The following is a 24023-nucleotide window of genomic DNA, read 5'->3' as shown; positions in this document are numbered from 1 at the left end:
CTATTCTCCAAAGCACCTGAAGGCAGGACAAAAAGCAATGGATGAAAATTAACCAAAGAGAGAAACAACCTAGAACTAAGGAAAATTTCCTGACAGTTAGAACAATTAATCAGTGGAACAACCTGCCTCCAGAAGCTGTGAATGCTCCAACACTGGAAGTTTTTAAGAAGAGACTGGACAGCCATTTGTCTGAAATGATATAGGGTTTCCTGCCTGAGCAGGGGGTTGGACTAGAAGACCTCCAAGGTCCCTTCCAACTTTATTATTATCATCATCATCGTTGTCGGCATCGTTATTGTTATTGTTATTAGATGGCTAGGTCTGTCCATCTCTCTCATATGGTTTTCTCACTCATCAATCATTCATTGCCATTTAGACAGCTGGGCTTGCTGTATGTAAGCTGAGCACAAAGTATGTCTGTCATCTTCTATCGTTCTGCTCCATACTGACTTCAGCAAGGTGAGCAAGCCCATTCTCTGAGGGAACTCCCAGTTCTCTTTTGCATCTGAGCTGCAGCAATCCTGCCCACTCCTCTTTGACTGCCAGTGGCACCCTGGGAAATATAGTTTGTATGCTTTGTTTCTTTCCACATCCAACTCCCCCCCCAAAAGAATATGTTCCAATGATCAATTTGTCTTCAGTCCAGTCTGAATTTGTATATCCAATAAGTTCTCGATCACTATGACAGTTTTAAATTAAAGTCCATAGTTCCTTTTAAGTATCTGTATATTTTTTTACTACTGTCCAGTCCTCTTGTATTAGCTCAGGGCTTTTCAACCAGTGGTACGTGTACCACCGGTGGTACTTTAGCATCTGGCTGGTGGTACGCGAGCCCTAGGTAATTGTAGTGGGTGAAGGAACCAGTTAAAGCGGAGCTGCACAGACCTGGAGGAGATCAGCTGGAGCTGCAGAGCTTGGCAGAATCTCCAGGATCTGCGCACGTGGCGACATAGCAATTGGAGCTTCCGATGCACCCGGAAGAGAAAAGGAGGAGGAGGAGGGCAGAGAGAAGGGAAGGTATAAAAGGGGCAGACTGAGAAGAGAAGAGGCTTTTCTTACCAAAGCAGTGAGGAGAGACAGAGCGAGTGGCCTGTTTTCAGAGGAACAGTGAGTGAGCAGCCTGTTTTCGGAGGAAGGGTGAGTGAGCGAGTGGCATGTTTTTGGGGGAAGGGCAAGCAAGCGAGCAGCGTGTTTAGCAAGCATGTGTTTTCAGGCAAAGGTTGAGTTAGTTAGTTAATTTATCTTTAATTAATATTCAGTATAGTTAATAATTATTCTCCATTTATATATTGAAGAGATAGGCCCCCAAAATTAACCCGTATCATTATATTACATGGTAGTACATTCCATTCCATTCCATTAATTAGAAAAACTGAACCAATAGTCATCTCTAACACTTGATTGGATTTAAACTTCGTTGCTTTTTAGAACTATATACCAATATACCAATGCTATCCAATACTATCCAAGGAATATCCTACTTTACTTGAGAGCCACTCAATAATGCTAGGAGGAAGTTACTGCTTTTGGATTTTATTCCTAATTATTTTTCTCTGTTTTTACAAATTTTGTTATTGTCACATGCTGATAATTTTCCACTTATTTCTCTTAGCCCCGTTTGGGTTGCATAGCCATCATAAAATGTGCATGTATTTATATGGATGGCATGCATATTTAATTTATAATAAAAAAGTAGATCAGGTTTTTAAATCTCATATTTTAAGAAATGCTTTATTATGTGTCTGGAAGAAGTATTATTATAGGTTAAATTGTAAAATTCCAATTTGGGGGATTTCTGGACACGCGATAGAGGGGGTATTTAGGGGCATGAATTGGATAGGATTTCTTATAAGGAATTACTTAGTTTGGTAGGGAAGGATTGGCAATTAAAATCTTTAGCTGAGTTGAAGCAAGAAAATATTGTACACTCTTGGTTTCAGTATAATCAATTGTTAGTTAGGTGGAGTTTAGATCAAAAGGTTGGTATTACTTTAGAGGACGTGAATTTGATAAAACAGATTAAAGATCAAACTCGAGCCCATATAAAGAGAATTTATAATGTTTTAATAGAATTGTATTCTGAAATGGAGTTAGTTAAAGATTGTATGGTAAAATATTCAAGAGCCAATCCTATTGGACACATGGGAGACAATTTGGGTTAGAAATGTAAAATTTACTCAAGCTCAAAATTTAAGAGAAAATTTTTAGAAAATGTTTTATAAATGGCATTTGGATACTCAAAAGCTGTCCTGTTTGTATCCTAATTTACAGCCCAAATGTTGGAGGTGTGGAAGCTTAGATGCAACTTATTTTCATATTTGGTGGACTTGTAGAAATATAAAAGCTTTTTGGATTAAGATTTGATGGAACATTCAAAAAATTTTTAAGAGAAAGATAAAGTTTACACCGCAATTATTTTTGTTAGGTATTATTGTAGATTTTGATGTTAAAGAAATTAATTTGATGTTGAATCTTGTAACAGCTGCAAGATTATTGGTGGGGCAATATTGGAAGAAAGATTCCTTGCCCACTATGGACGAATGGATACTTAAGGTGTCTAATTTAGCAGAAATGGCAAAAATCTCTGCTTATTTGAAGGATTATTCACAAGAAAGATATATTTCGGTTTGGAGAAGATGGATAGATTATATTCGAAGAAATATGAGACTAAAAAGTATTATCTAGCTTATGAGTAAATTTTAAATTATTATTAATAGTTTAATATGGTTGAATTTATATTATTTTTAGTATTATGGTTTAATTATATTATTATTTTTGTTTTTAATTTGTTAATATTTATCTTGAAAAGGAGTTAAAGTGTGTTATGGATTTGATTGTTAGTATAGTTGGGTAATGTTAGTTAGATAATGATTGTTTATTTGTAACCCTGTAATCAGCTCTGGGAAGTGGGGGAGGGGGGGAGGGGTGGGAGGGATTTGAGATATATATTGTATAATTTTTTAAAAACTTTTAATAAAAAAAATAATGGCAATGTTAGTGCTTCAATATCCTCTGAATTTTCTTGTGCACATTCATTATCATATCCAGGGATAAAATGCAGGATAGATCTGTCACCTTCTTATGACCCCACAATCAAGTAAGTATTAAATGCAGACACCTTCAACAGTGTCTAGTTTTCTTTTCCTTTCCTTTCCTTTTTCTTTTTCTACTTGCTGATCCAGCCTACAAGTGGTTCCCCGTCCAACCACTGACCAACACTGACCCTGATTAGCTTGCTAAAAAAAGCCAAGATGGGTTAATTGAAAGGCCAAGTATTCAGATTAGTAATTTCAAAGAAACTTTCTTCCTCCTCCTCCTCCTCCTCCTCCTCCTCCTCCTCTGCTCCCTCCTCTATTTCTCCTCTGTTTCTTCTTCCTCTTTTTCTCCTCTTCCTCTTTCTCCTCCTCCCCTTCACCTCCCCTCCTGTTTCTCCTTTTTTCTTCCTCTTCCTCTTTTTTCTCCTCTCCTTCCTCTTTTTCTTCTTCTCCCTTATCTCCTCCTCTTCTTCCTCCTTCTCCTCCCCCCTTCCCGCTCCACTCTGATCAGCTATAAAACCACATTTCTGGAATTCGGGTTAGTGTGGGGTAAATATAAAGGCAGCCACAGTTTATTTTCCAAATCTGGATGAAGGAAGTTTAGAAAACTTCAAACAGGAGGGCTTCCTTGTTCCTAGATATCAGGCTGAGGAGATATAGGAAAATCTTTTTTTGTTTTAGGACAGAGGGGCTCCATTGGATGTGGGGGGAAGAGTGGAGGGTTAATGGCAGAGAGGCAGGCACAAGTTTCCCATTAAAAGTATGGTAAGTGGGTACACTTTTTTCCTGGGGTTTTTTTCTTTTTTTTCTTTTTTTTTTGGTCATTAAGTTTTTGATACCTTGCTAAACCACTGATGGTACTCGAATATTGTCATGTCCTAAAGGTGGTACAGTCTGTAAAAAGGTTGAAAAGCCCTAATCTATAACATACAATGTACAGATAAACAGGCAGAAGACTGGCAGAATGCATCCACGAACACCAACCAGGAGTCAGAAGACACGATGAAAATTCTTTAATTCCCAACATATAGACAGCTTTAACCATTGTTTCAGTTTGGAAAATGTGACTATCCTTGACTAAGCTATAGTAAATTCAAAAACACCAGGGAATTTCTAAAAGCCTACCACTCTTACAAATCAACCATCAATACAGTATACATATAGGTATTAACAACATCTACAGACTATGCAAAAGGAGCAAAAAGACTTAAGCACCTCTCCACCAGCAATCAGCACCCAGATCTGAACAGATTAACTCCAAGGTTAACATCAGACCAACAATCAAGTAAATTATACCACAATAAAGAAACTGCCAAAGAAGCCAACAGCAAACAGCCCAATCAAAAAATCTCTAAAACCACTCTCACCAACACTGACAGGAAAGCCACCAGAATATAAAGCTGACAGCAAACTGAACTTCTTACTAACATTGATGACATTATCTAGTTTGGGTAATGAATCATCTGCAAGAAAACAAGCAAACTCAGAGAGCACTAAGGACCCCTCTACTATCTTCTTAAAAGCTCCAGGGATGGAGAACTCTCAACCTCTGGAGGCAAACTGTTCCACTACTAATTGTTCTTACTGTCAGGAAGTTTCTCCTTAGTTCTAGGTTGGACCTCTCCTTGATCAGTTTCTATCCATTATTTCTTTTCCTGCCCACAGGTGCTTTGGTGAATACATTGATCCCCTTTTCTCTGTAATAACACCTGAAATATTGGAGGATTGCTATCATGTCACCACTAGTTCTTCTCTTCATTAGACTAGACATTCCCTGTTTTCCCAACTGTTCACTGTATGGTTTAGCCTCCATTCCCCTAATCATCCCTGTACTCTTTTTAAAGTCTCAACATATTATTTGAACAGAACAGAATAACAGAGTTGGAAGGGACCTTGGAGGTTTTCTAGTCCAACTCTCTTCTCAAGCAGAAGACCTTATACCAGACATGTCAAACTTGCAATGTCATGTGACATCACACAATGTATCGGTAGAGTTTTGCCATTGCCGGCAATGGGGTGGGTGCAGCTTCTGCATGACGCGTCCGGCCCGTGGGCCAGCAGTTTGACACTCCTGCCTTATACCATTTCAGATGAATGGTTGTCCAATTTCTTTTTTTTTTTTTTTTTTGGAAACACATTTTATTGATTTTTTAATTCTTAAACAAAAGTACTCAGAACACACCATGGTGTTTGGGTAATCAAACAATCAACAATAAAACCATATATAAATAACTCAACTCAATACAATCAATGTCCCCTCTCTATTTCCCTCAAATAGCATAGTACATTTAAAATGTTCCATTTTTAATTTAAATTTCTATAACTGCTAAACCTGTTTTAAAACTCTGTAAGTTTACAATTACCATAATCTCATTTAACTTTAAATCAACAAATTATCAATTCAGGTATCCCTTTCAAATATATTCTAATTTTTAATCTCTCATATCCCTCGTTTTATCACAAGTCTCATTTATTTCTTCTTCCACTACACAATACATATCATAATTAAGATAAAATATTAATCTACCCTATACAAATATAATCCATCAATCGATCAATCTCTTTAACATAACAAAATAATGTTAAGCCTTAACTCATTTCAATTCATTAAACAAAATTCAAATTTCATCCAATTGATTATCATGCCTTCACATCTAAATTATCATACAAAAACATCATCATCTTACTAATTTAAAATATTCAATTAATTATTGAAACAATCCAAATCTAAAAAGCCAACATTTTTTCCATTCCAATACATAATAATTTTCATGAAAATAAATCTATTTTTCCAAAAAGTACATTCTTAATCTATTTAAGACATCTGTTCTAATAATCACCCTCCTATTTCTTTTCTTACTTCTAACTCTGAATCTTAATCCTTAAAACTGTCCATACAACAATATTGCCTTTTAATCCATTACACAATTTTAAATTTCTCTTTTCAGTCTTATTCTGGCTTTTTTTCTGTGCCAGGCAGGTTTCCATAACCAAGCTTCCCTTTCTGCCAGTGGATCTCTCTTTGCTTGTAGTGCCCTTTGAAACGATAGGAGTCCCATCATCTGCATTAGGCATCTATTTCTCTCATCCTTAAAGCTTTGTTGCTTTAAAGTTTCCATCTCCAAAGAATAACCAGAAGCTGCAATCTTGGTTTTCGCCACTAGATGTCCTCAGTGAGTTAAACAAAATCTTTTCCAGACACACAATTTTTCCCTTTTTTCTTTCTTTTAAAATATAATGTGAAAAAAGAAATAATATTCCAGCATAAAATGATAGTACAGCTCTTAGGGAAAAAAAATTCTGTACCCCAAAGCATATAAAAATAAAGTATAGTCTTTAAAATTTTATTCTATTCTTTTGTTCAACGCCTTTCTTCCCAAACATGTAGAAACTGCTTTTTCAAGCCAGCGAAATAATTCCAACAAGGCTCTTATAGGCAAAAAAAAAAAAAAAAGCAAAATAAAGTGGAGCAGGGGAAAAAAGCCTCACCTGGATTCACCACGGTGATTCTTACAGCTTAGATGTTCTTTGATTTGTGGTTTGGAGCGGCAAGGTGATCGGCCATTTTACTGGCCGATCTTCGTCTCCGTCAGCCCTCAGAGATGGCTCAGACAACTGGAGGAGCCGCTGCTCCTCCGTAGCCGAGCGAAGCCTCTTCGACTGAAGTCGCACCCTCCAGGGCAACTTTCGACCCGCATAAGGGTCTACCTGCGGAGGGAAGCTAGCTGATGAGGAGATGAGTCTCTTTGTGCGGCTAGAGGGGCTGCAATCCGGAACTGGAAGTCTCCAATTTCTTCTTAAATTTGCCTCCAGTGATGGAGCATCCACAACTTCTGAAGGCAAGCCGTTCCACTGGTTAATTTTTCTGTCAAGAAATTTCTCCTTATTTCTAGATTGTTTCTCTCTTCGATTAGTGTCATCCATTGCTTTTGTCTTGCCTGGAAAGTAAATTGATTCCCTCTTCTTTTTTGTAGCTTCTCAGATATTGGAACACTGCAATTATGTTACCCTTAGATCTTTTTTTCACTAAACATTTTCTTTTTTTCTTTTTTTGGTCATTAAGTTTTTGATACCTTGCTAAGCCACTGGTGGTACTCAAATATTGTCATGTCCTAAAGGTGGTACAGTCTGTGAAAAGGTTGAAAAGCCCTGTATTAGCTCACTGAATTTTCTTTTTTTAGCAATCCAGCTGAATTGGCTAAGAGGTCTATTCACAGTTGAGGTGTAGAGTAGTTATTCTTCAGTAATCCTATATAGCTTATTATTGCCAACTTGATTTGATTTCTTTGTTCAGTTATCTGGCAAATTAATAAAATTTGGCTGATTTATACTAGTATGTAAATACTTTTTAATCAGGTATTATTATTTCTTCTTTATGACAACAATAACATTGCATGTGTTTACTTTTCCAGCTTTTAATCCAAAACCCTATAGCCTAGCATTTTTCCTAACTGGGTCCTGCAGTCTAATTTGTTCCTTTTTTCTTAGAAATAAATGCATAAGCTTTGAATCCAAATACCTTTAGGGTTTGACATATTGGGTATTATGAGAATATGCCATATATGTGATCAAAGTAAGGGAGGGCCTGTCAAAAGAGACAATAAAAAAATAAGAAAAAAATAAAAAGAACAGGGCACATCCTCTCCAGCAACCAACACCAGACAATCAAGCAGAAAACAAATTTTTAATCAAGGAACTAAAAGGAGAAAAAAAATCCCTCCCCACCATCAACACTGTCAGGACAAGCTAACTGAATATAAACAGAGAACAAATCCCACTCTGTCAGCTGCCACCTTAATGCTTGCTTGTGCTTCACTACTATTTGGTGACAGACTGACATGAATTATGGGGAGGAGGGAAGGCAAGGGGGAAAATGAAAGTAAGTGCTATATCTCTTTGAGATACTACTTCAAAGTTAACTAGCATACCAGCTACATACCATCCCTGGCTTGAACTGACTATTACAAAAACATCCTGTCTGAACCTGACTGGGTGGGGGGGGGAAGGGGGCTGGGAGGGCTGTGCAATGGGAGGTAGCTAAGGGAGGGAAAAATTGAACTTAGTGATTCTCAGTTCTGGCTATGCATTAGTGCAATACACTTCACTTATAATACAATTATACCTTTCTCAACAAATGGAGCCAAAGATCATTTCTATTTAGAGGTTTAAGTTGTGGCAGGTTTGACACATTCCCTCCTAGCAATGAAGATGTTACTTCATTGATGTTAGTTGTCAACCTTGAATGGACCTGACCAAAACCATTTTCCTTGTTTCTAGTTGCCAGAAGATGGGGGGGGGAGGAAATGAGATGTTTTCTATTAGACTAAACATTTTCCAATCCCATGGGAAGCAAGGTCATTTCTGTTTTCCTCAGCTGGGGAGGATATTTTTTGTATTAGAAAGGCCACCTGGATGTGTTATTGGGGAATGTAGTTGATTGCATAGTCAGTGGAGTGGGTCTGTAACTTTGTATTACTGTTGCTTTTCAGAGGGGATTTTAGTCTTGATTTCACTTTTGACCATGCCAATATTTTGTATCCAATAAACATATTCTCAGAGGAAACCTCAAGCCTCAGAGTTCTGTTTTGTTTGGCCTCATCTATCGGAACCATGACATTAAACCCTTAATCATTAATTGGGGTCCTGAGTCCCAGTCACCTACCTAACACCTGTATGAGAATCATGAAGATTCAGGGAAGAATTTGAGATGGAGAAGAGAGGAGATGTATCTTCAGGCCTTAGAGCGGCATCGGCCACTGGAACACAGGCTACCACTCAGGTGGAGAGAGGAGCTTTGGCTACAGGTGCATGGCCGAAGATTCAGATGGCCTCGTTGGAAGGTCTGGGACAGTTGGAGGGAGCCTTAACTTTAGGGGAGCTTAATCATCTGAGATCGCCTCACAGAGACAGAACACCCCTAAAGCTGCTAAGGCAGAATTCCCTCTGCTGTCATCATGCAACCTGTGATCGCCTGTGATAAGAACAATGAAATGACCTGCTGGCTGGGATGACTCAGGTGAATGGAAGTACCTGACGGCCATCCTCAGCCACTCCATGGAGAGACTGAGAGAAAAGTTCAACCAGCTGGAGGTTGGAGAAGTGGAACCTGTCACCCACTGGGTGATCTCTGGGGGAAGAGAACATGGGAGATCTCCTATGCTCCCCCCTCCTCAGCGGAGCCCAAGCTCCATCATGATGGCTCGTGCTGCTTCACCTCTGCCCTGACTAGTCTTGGCTTTGAGCCCTATGCAGCAATGTACAGCCGATAGGGATTGGCATCTGCAAGCCTGGGAGCTCAGTCCAGAGGGCTTCCAGACATGGCTCCCCTACAACTTCAACACTTAAGACCAGACATACAACAGACATATTGGGGACCACAGCTCTTAGAGCCACCTCTGATCTACTTTTGATGGAGACCCTGAAAAGCTGTCATTCTTCATGAACTAGGTCTGGGCCCACCTGAACCACCACACTTGCGCCTACCTCAATGCAGCCGAGATGGTTGATACGGTGGTGGTGAACCTCGAAAGGGAAGCCACCGAGTGGGTGACCACCCTACATGGTGAACAAGCCCCTGAGTTGTGGGACATCAATTTATTCATGAGTGAGCTGAGAGCCAGGTTTGAGGATGACTCCCAAGCCCTGCAAGTTGAGAAGAACATCCATGACCTGAAGCAGAGATGGAAGCCAGCTAAGGAGTATGTTCGTGAATTCAGGAAAGTGGCTGGCAGGCTCAGACAGTGTCTCACTGATTCACCATTTCTAAGCAGGTTGGATTGAGATTTGTTCCAGGCATGCACCTACTAAGGCATCTCTGACCAGGTCCAAGAGTGGTACCACATGGCCATAACCCTAGACATCAAGCTGGATCACCACCTGAAACCTAGCACCTCAGATTTCAGGCTGAGGTGGATCCAAGATCCAAGATCCATTCAATGCTCTCCAGCTGTGGCAGTCACCAGCTGTTTGCGCTGCCATGAAAAAACAACCCGGGAAACCTCCTGAGTTGCTGCAACCAGTAGTCAATCCTTTGTAATACAGTAATATAGACTGTCATTGATCTTTTTTCCAAACAAGCTCATTTTGTAGCCTGCTCAGGGCTCCCGTCCATGCAGAAATTAGCAAAAATGTTTTTGAAACATATATACCATCTACATGGTGCCCCAAAGAGAATTATATCAGACAGGGGGTACAGTTTACTGCTAAGTTTTAGAAAGATTTCCACAAGCTAATTGGATCCACTCAAGAACTTTTGTCAGCTTTTCATCTGAGCACAAATGGATTGGCTGAACATATGAACGCCATGGTGGAGCAATACTTCAGATGTTACGTTAACTATCAACAGACTAATTGGGCTGACCTCCTGCCTTTTGCTGAAGTAGCATATAACAATATGGTGCACAGTTGTACTGGACTTACTCCATTTAAAATAGCAACTGGTCGGGAGTTCATTCCTATGCCTGAATGTCCTCAGAAACACTCAGAATTGGCTAAAGATAAAACACTCAGAAACCACCAGCCTCAAAAGAGGATCAATTTACCAAAGAATTATAGGCCTATATCTCTTTTAAATGTAGATTATAAGATTTTTGCAAAAATTTTAGCTAATAGGCTTATGAGGGTTTTGTATCAGCTTATACATAAGGATCAATCGGGTTTTATAACTGGTAGGTATATGAAGAATAATGTTAGACAAATTATTAACTTATTAGAATATTTAGATAAGAATAATCAAATTTCTGCAGGGCTGATATTTTTAGATGCTGAAAAAGCTTTTGATCAATTGAATTGGCAGTTTATGTTAAGATTAATTGAGGAAATAAATTTTGGAGAAAAAATATTACAAGCTTTTGGTGCTATATATCAAAAACAAACGGCACAACTTATTCTTAATGGGGGTTTGTCAGAGGTTTTTACAATAGAAAAAGGGACAAGACAGGGATGTCTATTGTCACCGTTACTGTTTGTTTTAACTTTGGAAATTTTGTTGATTAAAATTCGAGAGTCGCAGGAAATAAAAGGAATAGAAGTTAACAAAAAAGAATATAAATTAAGAGCTTTTGCAGATGACTTGGTGGTTACTTTGTCTCAACCTACCTATTCTGTAGTAAACTTATTACAACTGATCTACCAATATGGACAGGTTTCGGGTTTTAAAATTAATAACAATAAGACTAAAATATTACCTAAAAATATGACTAATTTGGATAAGCAGATTTTGGTTAATTTGACAGATTTTGAAGTCGTTGATAAGATAAAATATTTGGGGGTTACCCTATCTGTTTCTAATGTAAAATTGTATAAAAACAATTATGAAAGGCTGTGGGTCAGGGTACAAAAAGATTTGAAAAATTGCGAGAAGTTACAGTTATCTCTTATGGGAAGAATAGCAGTGATAAAAATGAATGTCCTGCCAAAGTTTCTTTTTCTATTTCAAATGTTACCTATTTTAAAGAACGAGGTTAATTTAAATGAATGGCAGAAAGGTATTAACAAATTTATTTGGGCAGGAAAAAACCAAGAGTAAAGCTTAAAATTATGCAAGACTTCCGTGAGAGAGGTGGACTCAAGGTACCAAATCTGAAATTGTATTATGATGCTGTGGCTTTAACACTAATTAGTGATTGGGTTAATTTAACAAATGTAGAAATACTCCATTTGGAGGGTTGGGATTTACTTTTTGGATGGCATGCCTATTTAATTTTTAATAAAAAAGCTGATCGGGTTTTTAAATCTCATATTATAAGGATTTCTCTACTCCGGGTTTGGAGGAAATATTATAAAAGTGATTTTAAAATACCATTATGGGCTATACCTTGGCATGCAATAGAGGGGATAAGGAGAGGAGTTAAGATGGATAGTGTTTCTTATACACAATTACTTAGATGGGATGGTCAAAATTGGCAGTTAAAATCTTTGGAAGATTTAGCACATGAAAACATTATTCATTCATGGTTTCAGTATAGACAAATAGTGGATAGATGGAAGATGGACCGTAATATGGGCTTGCTTAAAGAAGATGAAAACCTTTTTAAACAAGTAAAAGATCAAAGGCGAACTCATATTAAGAGAATTTATGGGGTTCTAGTAGAACTGGATTCAGAATCAGAACTAATTAAAGAATGTATGATTAAATGGGCACAAAATTTTGGTGAACCAGTTCTACTGGATACCTGGGAAACTATCTGGGTGAGGAATGTTAAATTCACACAAGCCCAGAACTTAAAGGAGAATTTCTATAAAATGTTTTATAGATGGCACCTTGATCCACAAAAAATGTCTCGTATGTATCCTGACTTACAGCCTAAATGTTGGAGATGTGGTTGTTTGGATGCTACTTATTAACATATTTGGTAGTCGTGTAAAAATATAAAAGCCTTTTGGATTAAGATATGGTGGAATATTCAAAGAATTTTTAGAAAGAGGGTAAAATTTACCCCACAATTGTTTTTGTTAGGTATTGTTACTGATTGTGACGCTAAGGAGGTTATATTGATGTTAAATTTGATTACAGCCGCAAGGCTGTTAGTAGGGCAATATTGGAAGAAGGAATCCTTGCCTACCTTGCAAGAGTGGTTTTTTAAAGTTTCTTATTTGGCGGAAATGGCAAAGATTTTGGCTTTCTTAAAGGAGCAATCGCAAGAGAAATTCTTTGCGGTATGGGAAAAATGGATAAATTTTATACAATATAAATTGGATATAAAAAATATCATTTAGTTTTTTAATAACTTATATATAAATTTTAATATTTTATAGATTGTACATTTTCCATATCTCTTTTCTTCTTTCTCTTTTTTTTCTTACTTTTTTCTCTTTCAAGTACTTTTTCTTTTTAATATTTATGCTTTTTTCTTATATATATATTATTGTTAATTACTTTACAAGTTGTTTATGTAATGTATTTAGATATACTTATGATTTATATTTTTTCAATTTTTTTTTTAAGATTCTTAAAAATTTTAACTAAGCCTATACTCAGCTCTGGGAAGGTTGGGGGGGATGGAGAGGGAGGGTTGGGGTGGGTGGGTTAGGGTTGTTTTTTGTCTTTTTTTTCTTCTTTCTTATTTGTAAAAACTTTAAAATTTTCAATTAAAAAAAAAGAAACCAACAGCCTCATAAACCTTGGATCAGTGGGTTGCTTCTTGGCAAACTGTTTGGGCTAATGTGAAAAACACTCTAACACAAGCTGCAAAGACTTACAAGGAACAAGCTAATAAGAAGCGGTCCACTCAGAGGCCATTTTGCATTGGGGGAAAAGTGTATTTGTCCACTTTTAAGTACATAAGACTTAAGCTGCCCAGTAAGAAGTTGGGACCAAAGTTTCTTGGGCCTTTTCCTATAATCAGAGTTATAAACCTTGTGACTTTTGAGCTGAAACTCCCTCGCTTGTTAGGGAAAATTCACCGTTTTCCATTGCAGTTTGTTAAAGCCTCTTAAGGAGTCCTTACTGAGGCCATCTCCAAAGGATGTCTGTGATCCACTTTTGGTACAGAGGGGAAACCATTATGAAATTAAGTGAATCCTTGATTCTAGATTATACAAGGGGAAATTGCAGTATCTAGTGCAATGGAGAGGATATCCATTGTCAGAGGCCACTTGGATGAAAAGCGCAGATGTTAAGGCTGATCAATTGATAAAGAGATTTTATAATAAATATCCCCAGAAGGATTTGTTTTCTCTTTAGGGGATCCAACTGTCAACCTTGCAATGGACCTGGCTGAAGCCATTTTTCTTTATTCTGGTTGCCACAAGATAGGGGGGGGGATGGGACATTTTCTATTAGACTAAACATTTTCCAATCCCTGGGAACTAAGGTAATTTCTGTTTCCCTTAGCTGGGGAGGATATTTTTAGTGTTAGAAAGGCCACCTGGATGTGTTATTGGGGAACGTAGTTGATTGCATAGACAGTGGGGTGGGTCTGTAACTTTGTATTACTGTTGCTTTTGGGAAGGGATTTTAGTCTTGGTTTCACTTTTGACCATGCCAACACTTTGTATCCAATAAACATGTTCTCAGAGGAAACCTCAAGCCTTGGAGTTCTGTTTTGCTTGGCCTCATCTATCGAAACCATGACATTTGTCAGATAATGACATGTCTGTAAACAAACAACTAAGCTCAGAGAATAGCAAGGATGCCACATGGGCATATTGTCTTTCTTTGTATATAATTTTGTTCTCTGACAACTCCTGATAGCAAACAAATTACAGAATGGATCAGAGAAAGCTAATTAACTTATAAAATTTGAGAGGCAGAAAAACACCAGTTTCTGATCTTTAGTTAGCACACAAGCCTGTAATATTAACATTGCTTATTCTTTCATAGAAACTTAGCTTTGGAAACAGGTCTTTGGAAGTCTTCTAGTCCATAGCTACTACCAGTATAGTAACTACAGTTATAGTTACAGATTTAGTTTACATTATATTTATTTCAATGTATGTTCTGAAATCCTTGAATTACTCTAATTTCATCACCTTTCTTAGTATAAGTCAGTCTCTATCCCCAGAGATCCATTACTTTCTGTATTATTATTATTATCTTAAGGCACATTCCCTTAGCAGAACATTAGAGGGTCTCAGTAGCAAAGAAACTACTTTTGCCTTATGGCTATTGACAGTAGTGGGATTCAAATATGTGAACAACTGGTTCTCTATGTGGATGCCGCTTCCAGAAGTCCGTTCTAAGCCTGGGCAACAAAAAATTAGCTACTGGTTCTGCTGAACTAGTGCGAACCAGCTGAATCCCACCACTGGCTGTGGAGTGTTTTAGATTCAGTTCCAAAAGATTGTGCACAGATGCAGCAGTTGTCAGTTATTTGTTAAAGTATGCTGTTTCCAGGTTCATATCCTATAGACACTAACTGATGCTGCATTCCACTTGTTTTTTTGTCCCTCTATTTATGAAATGCATGGTAGAGAGTTGATTTCCAAACTAAAGTGCAATTTACAAAACAAACAAATGTACTTAAAAAGATAGAAACCACATTCGAAATATTAAAAAGCTATATTATTTTATGGGGAAAAAATCATCAAAAGGACTACAAATGCTGAAAGATTAGCTTTTTCTCTAAATGCCTCTGGAAATATCTTACTTTCAGAGTTTCTTTACCTCCTCCTTGGACAAAGCATACAATTGGAATCTTTCCGCCATAATTAGAATCTGAAAAACAAGTATATAATACATAAACAGATGACTTTTAGCAATACTATAAATTTCCCCTATTTTAATTAACAGTGTATCAAAACCTGTCTTCCAATTTCCAAGTTTACTTTCACTAAAATAAGCCTCAGTATGCACATCAGCCTCAGTATCCACATCAGATTAGTAGATAGAATAAGTTGAATATAGCATATATTGTCAACCTCATGGTTTATTTCCTGCTTTCAGCTAATTAACCATTTTAGATACCTTAGAAATCTAATATGTGAGGGAACCAACATCTGACTAATCTGCCAGATATAACTCATAAAAAACACACACCATTTTTATTGGGTATAATTGTCCATAAAACAGAGTGTGCCTGGAGCCTTCAGCAATGTATCTCCAAAAGATTGCAGAATAGTTAATTCTGGTAACAATCATCAAATTGCTATCCTACCTTTGAGTATACAGAATTTGGCTACTACCTTCTTACAGACTTTTCAGTCTTGGTTATTAAAGAAGGAAGCATATTGTTACCTGATGGGACCAATTTAGATAATTTGAGATTAGTTGAGAGATCAGTTCCATCTTCAAAGGATAGATAGGGGATTTTAAAAGTACATACAAGAGCATACTAAATTCAGTGTCTGAATGTACTCTGGATAGAAAATATTTCTTGAATCTCTGAGAATATCATGGAAGATATTTAAGCATGTCAGTCTGAGTTCCCTCCTGCATGAGGATGAAAGCAGTGCTTTTTTTGAAAAAAAAAAAAAAGGTGCCGGAAGTCACATATGTCATAAAACCTGCCTTGCCTACCCTACAAGGTTCCATCCAAAAAAGGTGCCGGAACTCTGTTCTGGGCGTTCTATGATAAAAAAAAGCCCTGGATGGAAGTATATAGTAAGAGTATTTGGGGATGGTGAAATTAACATGTTATAAGCAATGGTGCAAAATGATTGAAATTCTATGCTCATTCCAAGTTTTTTTTTTACAATCCAATATAGATAGGGATTTGGGAGTGAGTCCACAGTAGACTAGTTTGAAGATTATTTTTTTCTTCCATGGCAAATTGTATCAATTTATCTCTTTTTTATCAATCTTTTTTATTATTTTTTTTCATCAACATATGTTAATTTTTCCAATCAACAAGTTGTCTGGAGTTTGCTAAGCTAATACATGTTCAATTCCTAATCCTTCATTCTTTTCTCTAACCAAGAATAAAATAAATTCCAAATTTGATAGTAGTCCATATCTTCTTTGTCTTTCAGCCTCATAGTTAGTCTGTCCATCTCTGCACATTCCAATATTTTCGTAATTATTTCTTCCTCTGATGGCAATCCTTCATTCTTCCAATACTGTGCAAAAATTATTCTCGCTGTTGTGGTAATATGTAAAGTTAAATATAATTTCTGCTTATTAGTCTTTTCAGACATAATGCCTAGTAAAAAAAGTTCAGGTTTAAAATCAACTTGTTTGCCCAATATTTTTTCTAACCACATATGTATGCTTTTCCAATAGGCCTTTGCCTTCCCACATGTCCACCAAATATGATAATACATGCCTATGTTATGTTTACATTTTCAACATCTATCTGACATACTTTTAAACATTTTTGCTAATCTTGCTGGTGGAAGGTGTCATCTATAAAACATTTTATACAGATTTTCTTTGTATGAAGTTGACATTGTTAATTTATAGTTTCTGTCCCATAACATTTGCCATTTTTCTAATTCTATATCATAACCAAAATTTTTTGCCCATCTTATCATTGTTTCCATAGCACGTTCTAGCTCTTTTTTTTATTGAAAAAGTTTTATTAACAATTAACAAAAAAAAAATTCCCCCAAACACATCCACCCCCACCCCCCTATCCCCCACCCCACTTCCCAGAGCCGAGTACAGGGTTATTAGAAACATATTAAACAAAATCTAATTAAATTTAAAAAATTATACAATAATCAAATTCATACTTAACCCCTAACTCCCTTTAAAGCTTAATGTCATGATATTATTTTAAAACAATTATTATAAAATACCATAATAACAATAAGTAAACTAAATAATTCCCATTATAAAATGCTATAATAATAATTATTATTTAAAATTTAATCATAAAATAAATGGAACTTTTTAGTTCCATATTTAATCTGAATATAATCTATCCATCTTCTCCATACCATAATATATCTTTCTTGTGTATGATCCTTTAAATAAGCAGAAATTTTAGCCATTTCTGCTAAATTAGAAACCTTAAGTGTCCATTCTTCTATTGTAGGCTACGAATCTTTCTTCCAGGATTGACCTACCAATAACCTTGCTGCTGTTACTAAATTCAACATTAAAATAGTATCTTTAACATCAAAATCCACAAAAATCCCTAGCAAAAATAGTTGAGGAGTAAACTTTATCTTCCTTTTAAAAATCTTTTGAATGTTCCACCAAATCATAATCCAAAAAGCCTTAATATTTTTACAAGTCCACCAAACATGAAAATAGGTTGCATCAAAACTACCACATCTCCAACATTTAGGCTGTAAATTAGGATACATACAAGACAACTTTTTAGGATCCAAATCCCACCTATAAAACATTTTATAAAAATTTTCTCTTAAATTTTGAGCCTGTGTAAATTTAACATTTCTGATCCAAATTATCTCCCATAAATCCAATGGGATCGGTTCCTGGATATTCTGAGCCCATTTAACCATACAATCTTTCACCAAATCCATTTCCGAGTCCAATTCTATTAACACATTATAAATTCTTTTTATATGGGCCTAATTCTGATCTTTAATCTGAATTACCAATTTTTCATCTCCTACTGTTATTCCAACTTTATTATCTAAAGTCCACCTATCCACTATTTGTAAATACTGAAACCATGACTGTAAAATATTTTCTTGCCTTAATACATCTAAAGATTTTAATTGCCAGTCAGTACCTGACCAAATAAGTAATTCTTTATACGAATTTTTTTCAAAATTCATCCCCTTAGAAATCCCCTCAATTGCATGTCCAGAAATCCCCCAAATAGGTATTTTGTAATTTAACCTATAATAATACTTCTTCCAGACTCGAAGTAAGGCACTTCTTAAAATATGCGATTTAAAAGCCCAATCTACTTTCTTATTAAAAATTAAATATGCATGCCAACCATATAATAAATCCCACCCTTCCAGAGAAAGAATATTTTTATTTGTTAAATTAAGCCAATCACTTATCAAAATTAATGTGGCTACATCATAATATAATTTTAAATTAGGTGCTTTAAGCCCTCCTCTTTTTCGAGCATCTTGCAAAATCTTAAACTTCACCCTTGGTTTCTTCCCAGCCCAAATAAATTTATTGATGCCCTTCTGCCACTCATCCAAATTAGCATCTTTTTTTAAAATGGGTATCATTTGAAACAAAAAAAGAAACTTTGGCAGAACATTCATTTTTACAGCTGAGATTCTCCCCAACAACGACAGTTGCAATTTTTTCCAATCATTTAAATCCTTTTGTACTTTTGTCCATAATACTTCATAATTATTCTTATATAATTTTCCATTAGAAGCAGTTATATATACTCCCAAATATTTAATCTTTTTCACTATCTGAAAACCTGTAAGTTTAACTAAAGTTTCATTTTCCCTCTCAGTCATATTCTTAGATAATATCTTAGTTTTATTATTATTTACTTTAAAACCAGAAACTTTCCTGTATTGAGTTATAAGTTCCAACAAATGACTAACTGATTGAGTCGGTTGTTGTAAAGTTAAAACCAAATCATCTGCAAAGGCTCTCAATCTATACTCATTCTTATTTATTTTTATTCCCTTAAGTACAGTTGACTCTCAAATTTGAATCAACAAAATCTCCATTGTTAAAACAAATAAGAATGGGGATAATGGACATCCTTGTCTTGTACCATTTTCAGTATTAAAAGTCTCTGTCAATCCCCCATTAATAATAATTTGAGCAGACTGTTGTTGATATATAGCCTTGAGAGCATATAAAAACTTATCTCCAAAATTCATTTTCTCTATAAGTAAAAATAAAAATTGCCAGTCTAATTGATCAAAAGCTTTCTCAGCATCCAAAAATATAAAAGCCACAGGAATCTGATTATTTTTATCCAAATACTCAATTAAATTAATAATTTGTCTTATATCGTATTTCATATATCTTCCTGTTATAAATCCAGACTGATTATTGTGAATTAGATCCTTCATAACCTGCATTAATCTATTTGCCAAAACTTTAGAAAAGATGTTATAATCTACATTTAAAAGAGATATAGGTCTATAATTTTTAGGTTCAGTAAGATCTTGATCCTCCTTCGGGATCAATGATATAAAAGCCCTTCTCCAGGAAGGGGGAACCGGAGCTCCCAGCAAAATACTATTGAAAAGTTCTTTTAATGGCTCTATCATCTCTTCAAATAACATTTTATAATACTTTGCCGTTAATCCATCTGTACGTGGGGCCTTTCCCACCTTTAACTGCTTAATAGCTAAACCAATTTCCTCTGAAGTAATTAAACAATTCATCACATTTTGTTGTTCATTAGAAAGTTTAGGAAAATGTACTGATTGTAGATACTTCTCTACATCTAAAGCATGTATATTGTCGCTAGCATATAATTTTGTATAAAAATCTAAAAAACTCTTTTTGATCAAACTCTGTTGATAGACCTCACTACCTTTGTATTTTACTTTCTCTATAATTCTTGCCTTCTGTTTCTTACGTTCTAGCTCTTGATTTGTTTGTCCCAGTCCTTCATTCTTTTGCAGTAACATTTCCATCTTTTTGTCAATGTCTTGCGTTTTTAGTTCCACTTCCTGGATTTTCTGTTCATTTTTTATAATCTTTTGATTTTGAGCTTCAAATTGTGCCTTTATATCCATAATTTCTTCGCTTACTTTTTCCAGTTTACTTTGTATTTCCTCGTGGTTTTTTTGTAAGGTCAGTTGAATTAATTTTAAAGAAGCCTGTGTCTCTTCTTGAGCCATACTTGCTTTTTCATGCTGTAGCAATGTGCTGACAGAACTCTGAGTTATTGGGCTGGCTTGTCCAACAGAGGGTGCCAAGGAAGTTTTTTTTGCAAGTCTAGAAATATTAGATGTACTCATTTTATTGCTCACAGTCTTAAACTTATATCCAAGACGTAATCAAGAATCAGTTGTTGTGAGGCAAAACTACCTCCTCCAGTCTCTTCTTGTATTTAAAATATTCTCTTTTTCTTTCCGTTTTCCTGAATGGTGTTGTAAGGACCCACCCCACTTTGCATTTTAAGAAGACAGAACTCTTGGAATAATTCTTCCAACAGGCATCCTTTATTAAGAGAAAATGGTTGCAGGCATTCTAGACAGGACTTGGGGTCCAAGCTCTCCCATTCAAGGTTTTAAGGGGTTCCCCAGTAGCCCCACTCAATCACCCCCTACTTCCAGCGACAGTCTCAGGCATTACACTCCCACCCCCTTTTCCTTACTGCCGGCTGGATGGAGACTTCAGAGAAAACTACATGAAAGGTAATAGCCCCATTGTTATGGTTAGTCCTTTTGGTGATACACACATCCAGTTCCTTTGAAGTGTACCGAAGGAAGTGAGGGCCATAAAGCCCCTTTGTTCACCCCCTTCCCTTCATCGTATGACAGAATCCATAGAAGGCAGAAATGGGGTTTTTTATAATTGATAACTAGAGATGAAATATAATTGGATTCTGACATCCTGCCCCCTCAAAAATACGACAGATCCACCTGAAAGAAAACAAAACAGGTATAAAAGTTAGTCAGGCTTGTTAGGATATTCTGTGTGAAACTTCTTTAATAGCTTCGGGGCTCTGACATGACGTTTATGGACCCACTCGTTTTGTGAGGGAGGGAGGTGTTTCCAGGCAACTAGGTACTGAGTCGCTCCATGTTATCTCCTAGAGTTAAGGATTTCCTTTATTTTGAAGTATTGTTCACCCTCCACCATGATTGGAGGTGGTGGTGGGGATTTTTGGCCGTAGAGGTGACTGACGCTCTCTTTTCAGCAAGCTGCAATGAAAAATTGGGTGTATTTGCCTGAGATTTTTAGGTAATTCTAATTCTACTGTTACTGGGTTTATGATTCTTTTAATTGGAAAAGGCCCTATATATTTTGGTCCAAGTTTTTTACAGGGCTGTAGGGACTTTAGGTATTTTGTAGATAAGTACACCATTTCTCCTATAATGAATGGTGTAGGCTCAACCCTTTTTTATCGGCTTGTGCTTTGTATGCCTGCCTAGCTTCATCTAGTGCTTTTCTAACTATTGGCCAGGTGTCTTGTAATTGTTCCATCCATTCTTTCAGTGATGGGATCGTTGGTTTGTTTGGGGTTAATTCTGGCATGGGGTTGAAACTTTGACCGTTGGCTATTTGAAAAGGAGTGTAGCCTGTGCTGGAGTGGACTGCATTATTGTAGGCTACTTCTGCAAAAGGGAGTAAGTCTGTCCAATCATTTTGCTGGAAATTCAAAAAACATCTCAAATATTGCTCAAGTACTGAATGACAACGTTCTGTTTGTCCATCTGACTGAGGGTGATGGCTAGATGTCAGTCCCTGAGTGGTCCCTAAGAGGGATAAAAATTCCTTCCAAAATGCAGACATAAATTGCACTCCCCTATCAGAGATGATGCGTTGGGGTGCCCCGTGCAATCTGTAAGTAATGCCCAACGTATCCCGTATGCCTCCTTCTCCCATATGGGCCAGCACTGTTCTGTTTCCATGAGTTTCTTGGATGTATATGCACAGGGTTGCAATACTCCATCATCGTTTTCTTGTAATAGAACAGCCCCCACTGCATCATCACTTGCATCTGCCTGTATTACAAAGGGATTATCCATGTCTGGGTGCCTTAGTACTGGTTCGGCAGAAAAAAGTCTCTTTAGTCTCTGCTTGGCACTCCATTGTCCATGTTAGTGGCTGGCTAGGTTTTACTGAGGATGCCCCCTTCGTTTTTAGTAAGTTAGTGAGGGGAACGGCTATCTGGCCAAATGAGGGGATGAATTGGCGGTAAAAGTTTGCAAAGCCCAGGAAGTAAACAAGGACCCCCTTAAACAGGTGCTCCCTTAGAACGTCATTGATTAATTGCATAAAGACTGCATGGCCCCCTTGTAATCCAAATGGCAAGACTTTGAATTGATAGCACCCCATGGGGCAGTTAAATGCGGTCTTCCATTCATCCCCTTCCTTAATTCTCACACGATAGTAAGCTTCCCTTAGGCCTAGTTTAGAAAAAAAAATCCTTTCGAGAGGTGTGACAGCATGACTTTCATGAGGGGCAGAGGGTATAGGTTGCTTTCACTGATTGTATTCAGGGCCCTATAATCCACGCATAAGCGTAAAGAGCCATCCTTCTTCTCTCTAAAGAGGACCGGGGTAGCCACTTTAGGCTTGGCTGGCTCAATGAAACCTCTCTCTAGGTTTTTTTTCTATGAATCTTTCCATTTCCTCCTTCTCCTTTGGGCTCATAGAGTATAATCTGGGCTTCGGGAGTTTTGCCCCAGGCTTGAATTCAATGGTACAGTCTGTGGGTCGGGGGGGGGGAGCTCATCCACCCTCTCCTCACTGAAAACTTCAGCAAGGTCTCCGTATTCATCTAGTATTTCTGTTAGTCCCTTTTCCTCTCCCATGGATGCTTTTTCTATTCTTGATTCTGGTAGCCCCCCTTGGGATTTTAAGTCCATAGGGTCCCCCTTCGGGTATTTGATTTCTGTCATCCTCCAATTTACCCAGGGGTTCCATATTTTTAACCATTCCATCCCTAGGATCATTGGGCATTCCATGCCTGGGGTCACCACAAACATTATGTCCTCCTCATGTTTGCCCAGGGAGAGGTGTATTGGTAGAGTGGCTAGGGTAGCTGGCACCCCCTCCTGCTATGGATCCATCTAACTGGCCAAATGAGATTGGTTGTTCCAGTCTCCTCGACGGAATGCCCAGATTCCCCACTAGTGTCGGGTTAATGAGGCAGTGGGTGCAGCCAGAGTCTATTAAGGCTTTCACCTTCATGGCTTTGGGCATGGGGGGAATTAATATAGTCACGCTGTCTTGAGGATGGGTGTGATGCATCTACTTACCAGGGGTTCGCCCTCCGAGCTGTCATCTGAGGTGTCCACCGGCCATGCGGTATAGGCTGGAGTTCTTTCCCCCTGATGAGCAGAGGTGGGGGGTTCCACAATTTCCATCATTCTCATGGCAGTTTGTTTTGGCTTAGCTCAGTGGTTCTCAACCTTTCTAATGCCGCGACCCCATAATACAGTTCCCCATGTTGTGGTGACCCCCAACCATTTATACATCACCGGGTGCCAGGGGCGTGGCCAAAGAAAAGGGGGGGAAATGGCAGACAGCCTTGTTTGGTGACCCCGTGAAATGGTCATTCAACCCCAAATGGGGTCCCAACCCACAGGTTGAGAACCACTGGCTTAGCTGAAGACTTTTCGGATTTGCTGATTGGGGATCTGTCTGGGTTGTGCTGGGGGGCTTTGGAGCGGCATTCTACAGCTCGATGCTCTTCTCTTCCGCACTTGAAACACCCCATTTGCTTCTTGGCTGTAGATGGAGACTTCAGAGAAAACTACATGAAAGGTAATAGCCCCATTGTTATGGTTAGTCCTTTTGGTGATACACACATCTAGTTCCTTTCTTCAGAGAAAACTACATGAAAGGTAATAGCCCCATTGTTATGGTTAGTCCTTTTGGTGATACACACATCTAGTTCCTTTCTTCAGAGAAAACTACATGAAAGGTAATAGCCCCATTGTTATGGTTAGTCCTTTTGGTGATACACACATCCAGTTCCTTTGAAGTGTACCGAAGGAAGTGAGGCCATAAAGCCC

The 24023-nt window shown here is 37.4% G+C and overlaps 1 protein-coding gene across 10 annotated transcripts in view; it reads right to left on the bottom strand.

Annotated features, from left to right (window-relative positions):
- The window catches only part of TRPM8 (transient receptor potential cation channel subfamily M member 8), a 380488-nt gene that overhangs the window by 280577 nt on the left and 75888 nt on the right, over positions 1–24023 (bottom strand). For all 10 annotated transcript variants that reach the window (XR_005557389.1, XM_039349049.1, XM_039349050.1 and 7 more), the window contains exon 8: positions 15125–15192. Coding sequence is in view for 9 of the 10 variants with exons in the window: in XM_039349049.1 (XP_039204983.1) it covers positions 15125–15192 (68 nt within the window). In the remaining variant the exon portion in view is untranslated. The remainder of the gene's footprint in view (positions 1–15124; positions 15193–24023) is intronic.

Source organism: Crotalus tigris, unplaced genomic scaffold (genome assembly GCF_016545835.1).
Source record: "Crotalus tigris isolate CLP2741 ecotype Arizona unplaced genomic scaffold, ASM1654583v1 scf7180000018223.614484, whole genome shotgun sequence".
Lineage (NCBI taxonomy): Eukaryota > Metazoa > Chordata > Lepidosauria > Squamata > Viperidae > Crotalus > Crotalus tigris.
This window is presented reverse-complemented; position numbering and strand designations above follow the sequence as displayed.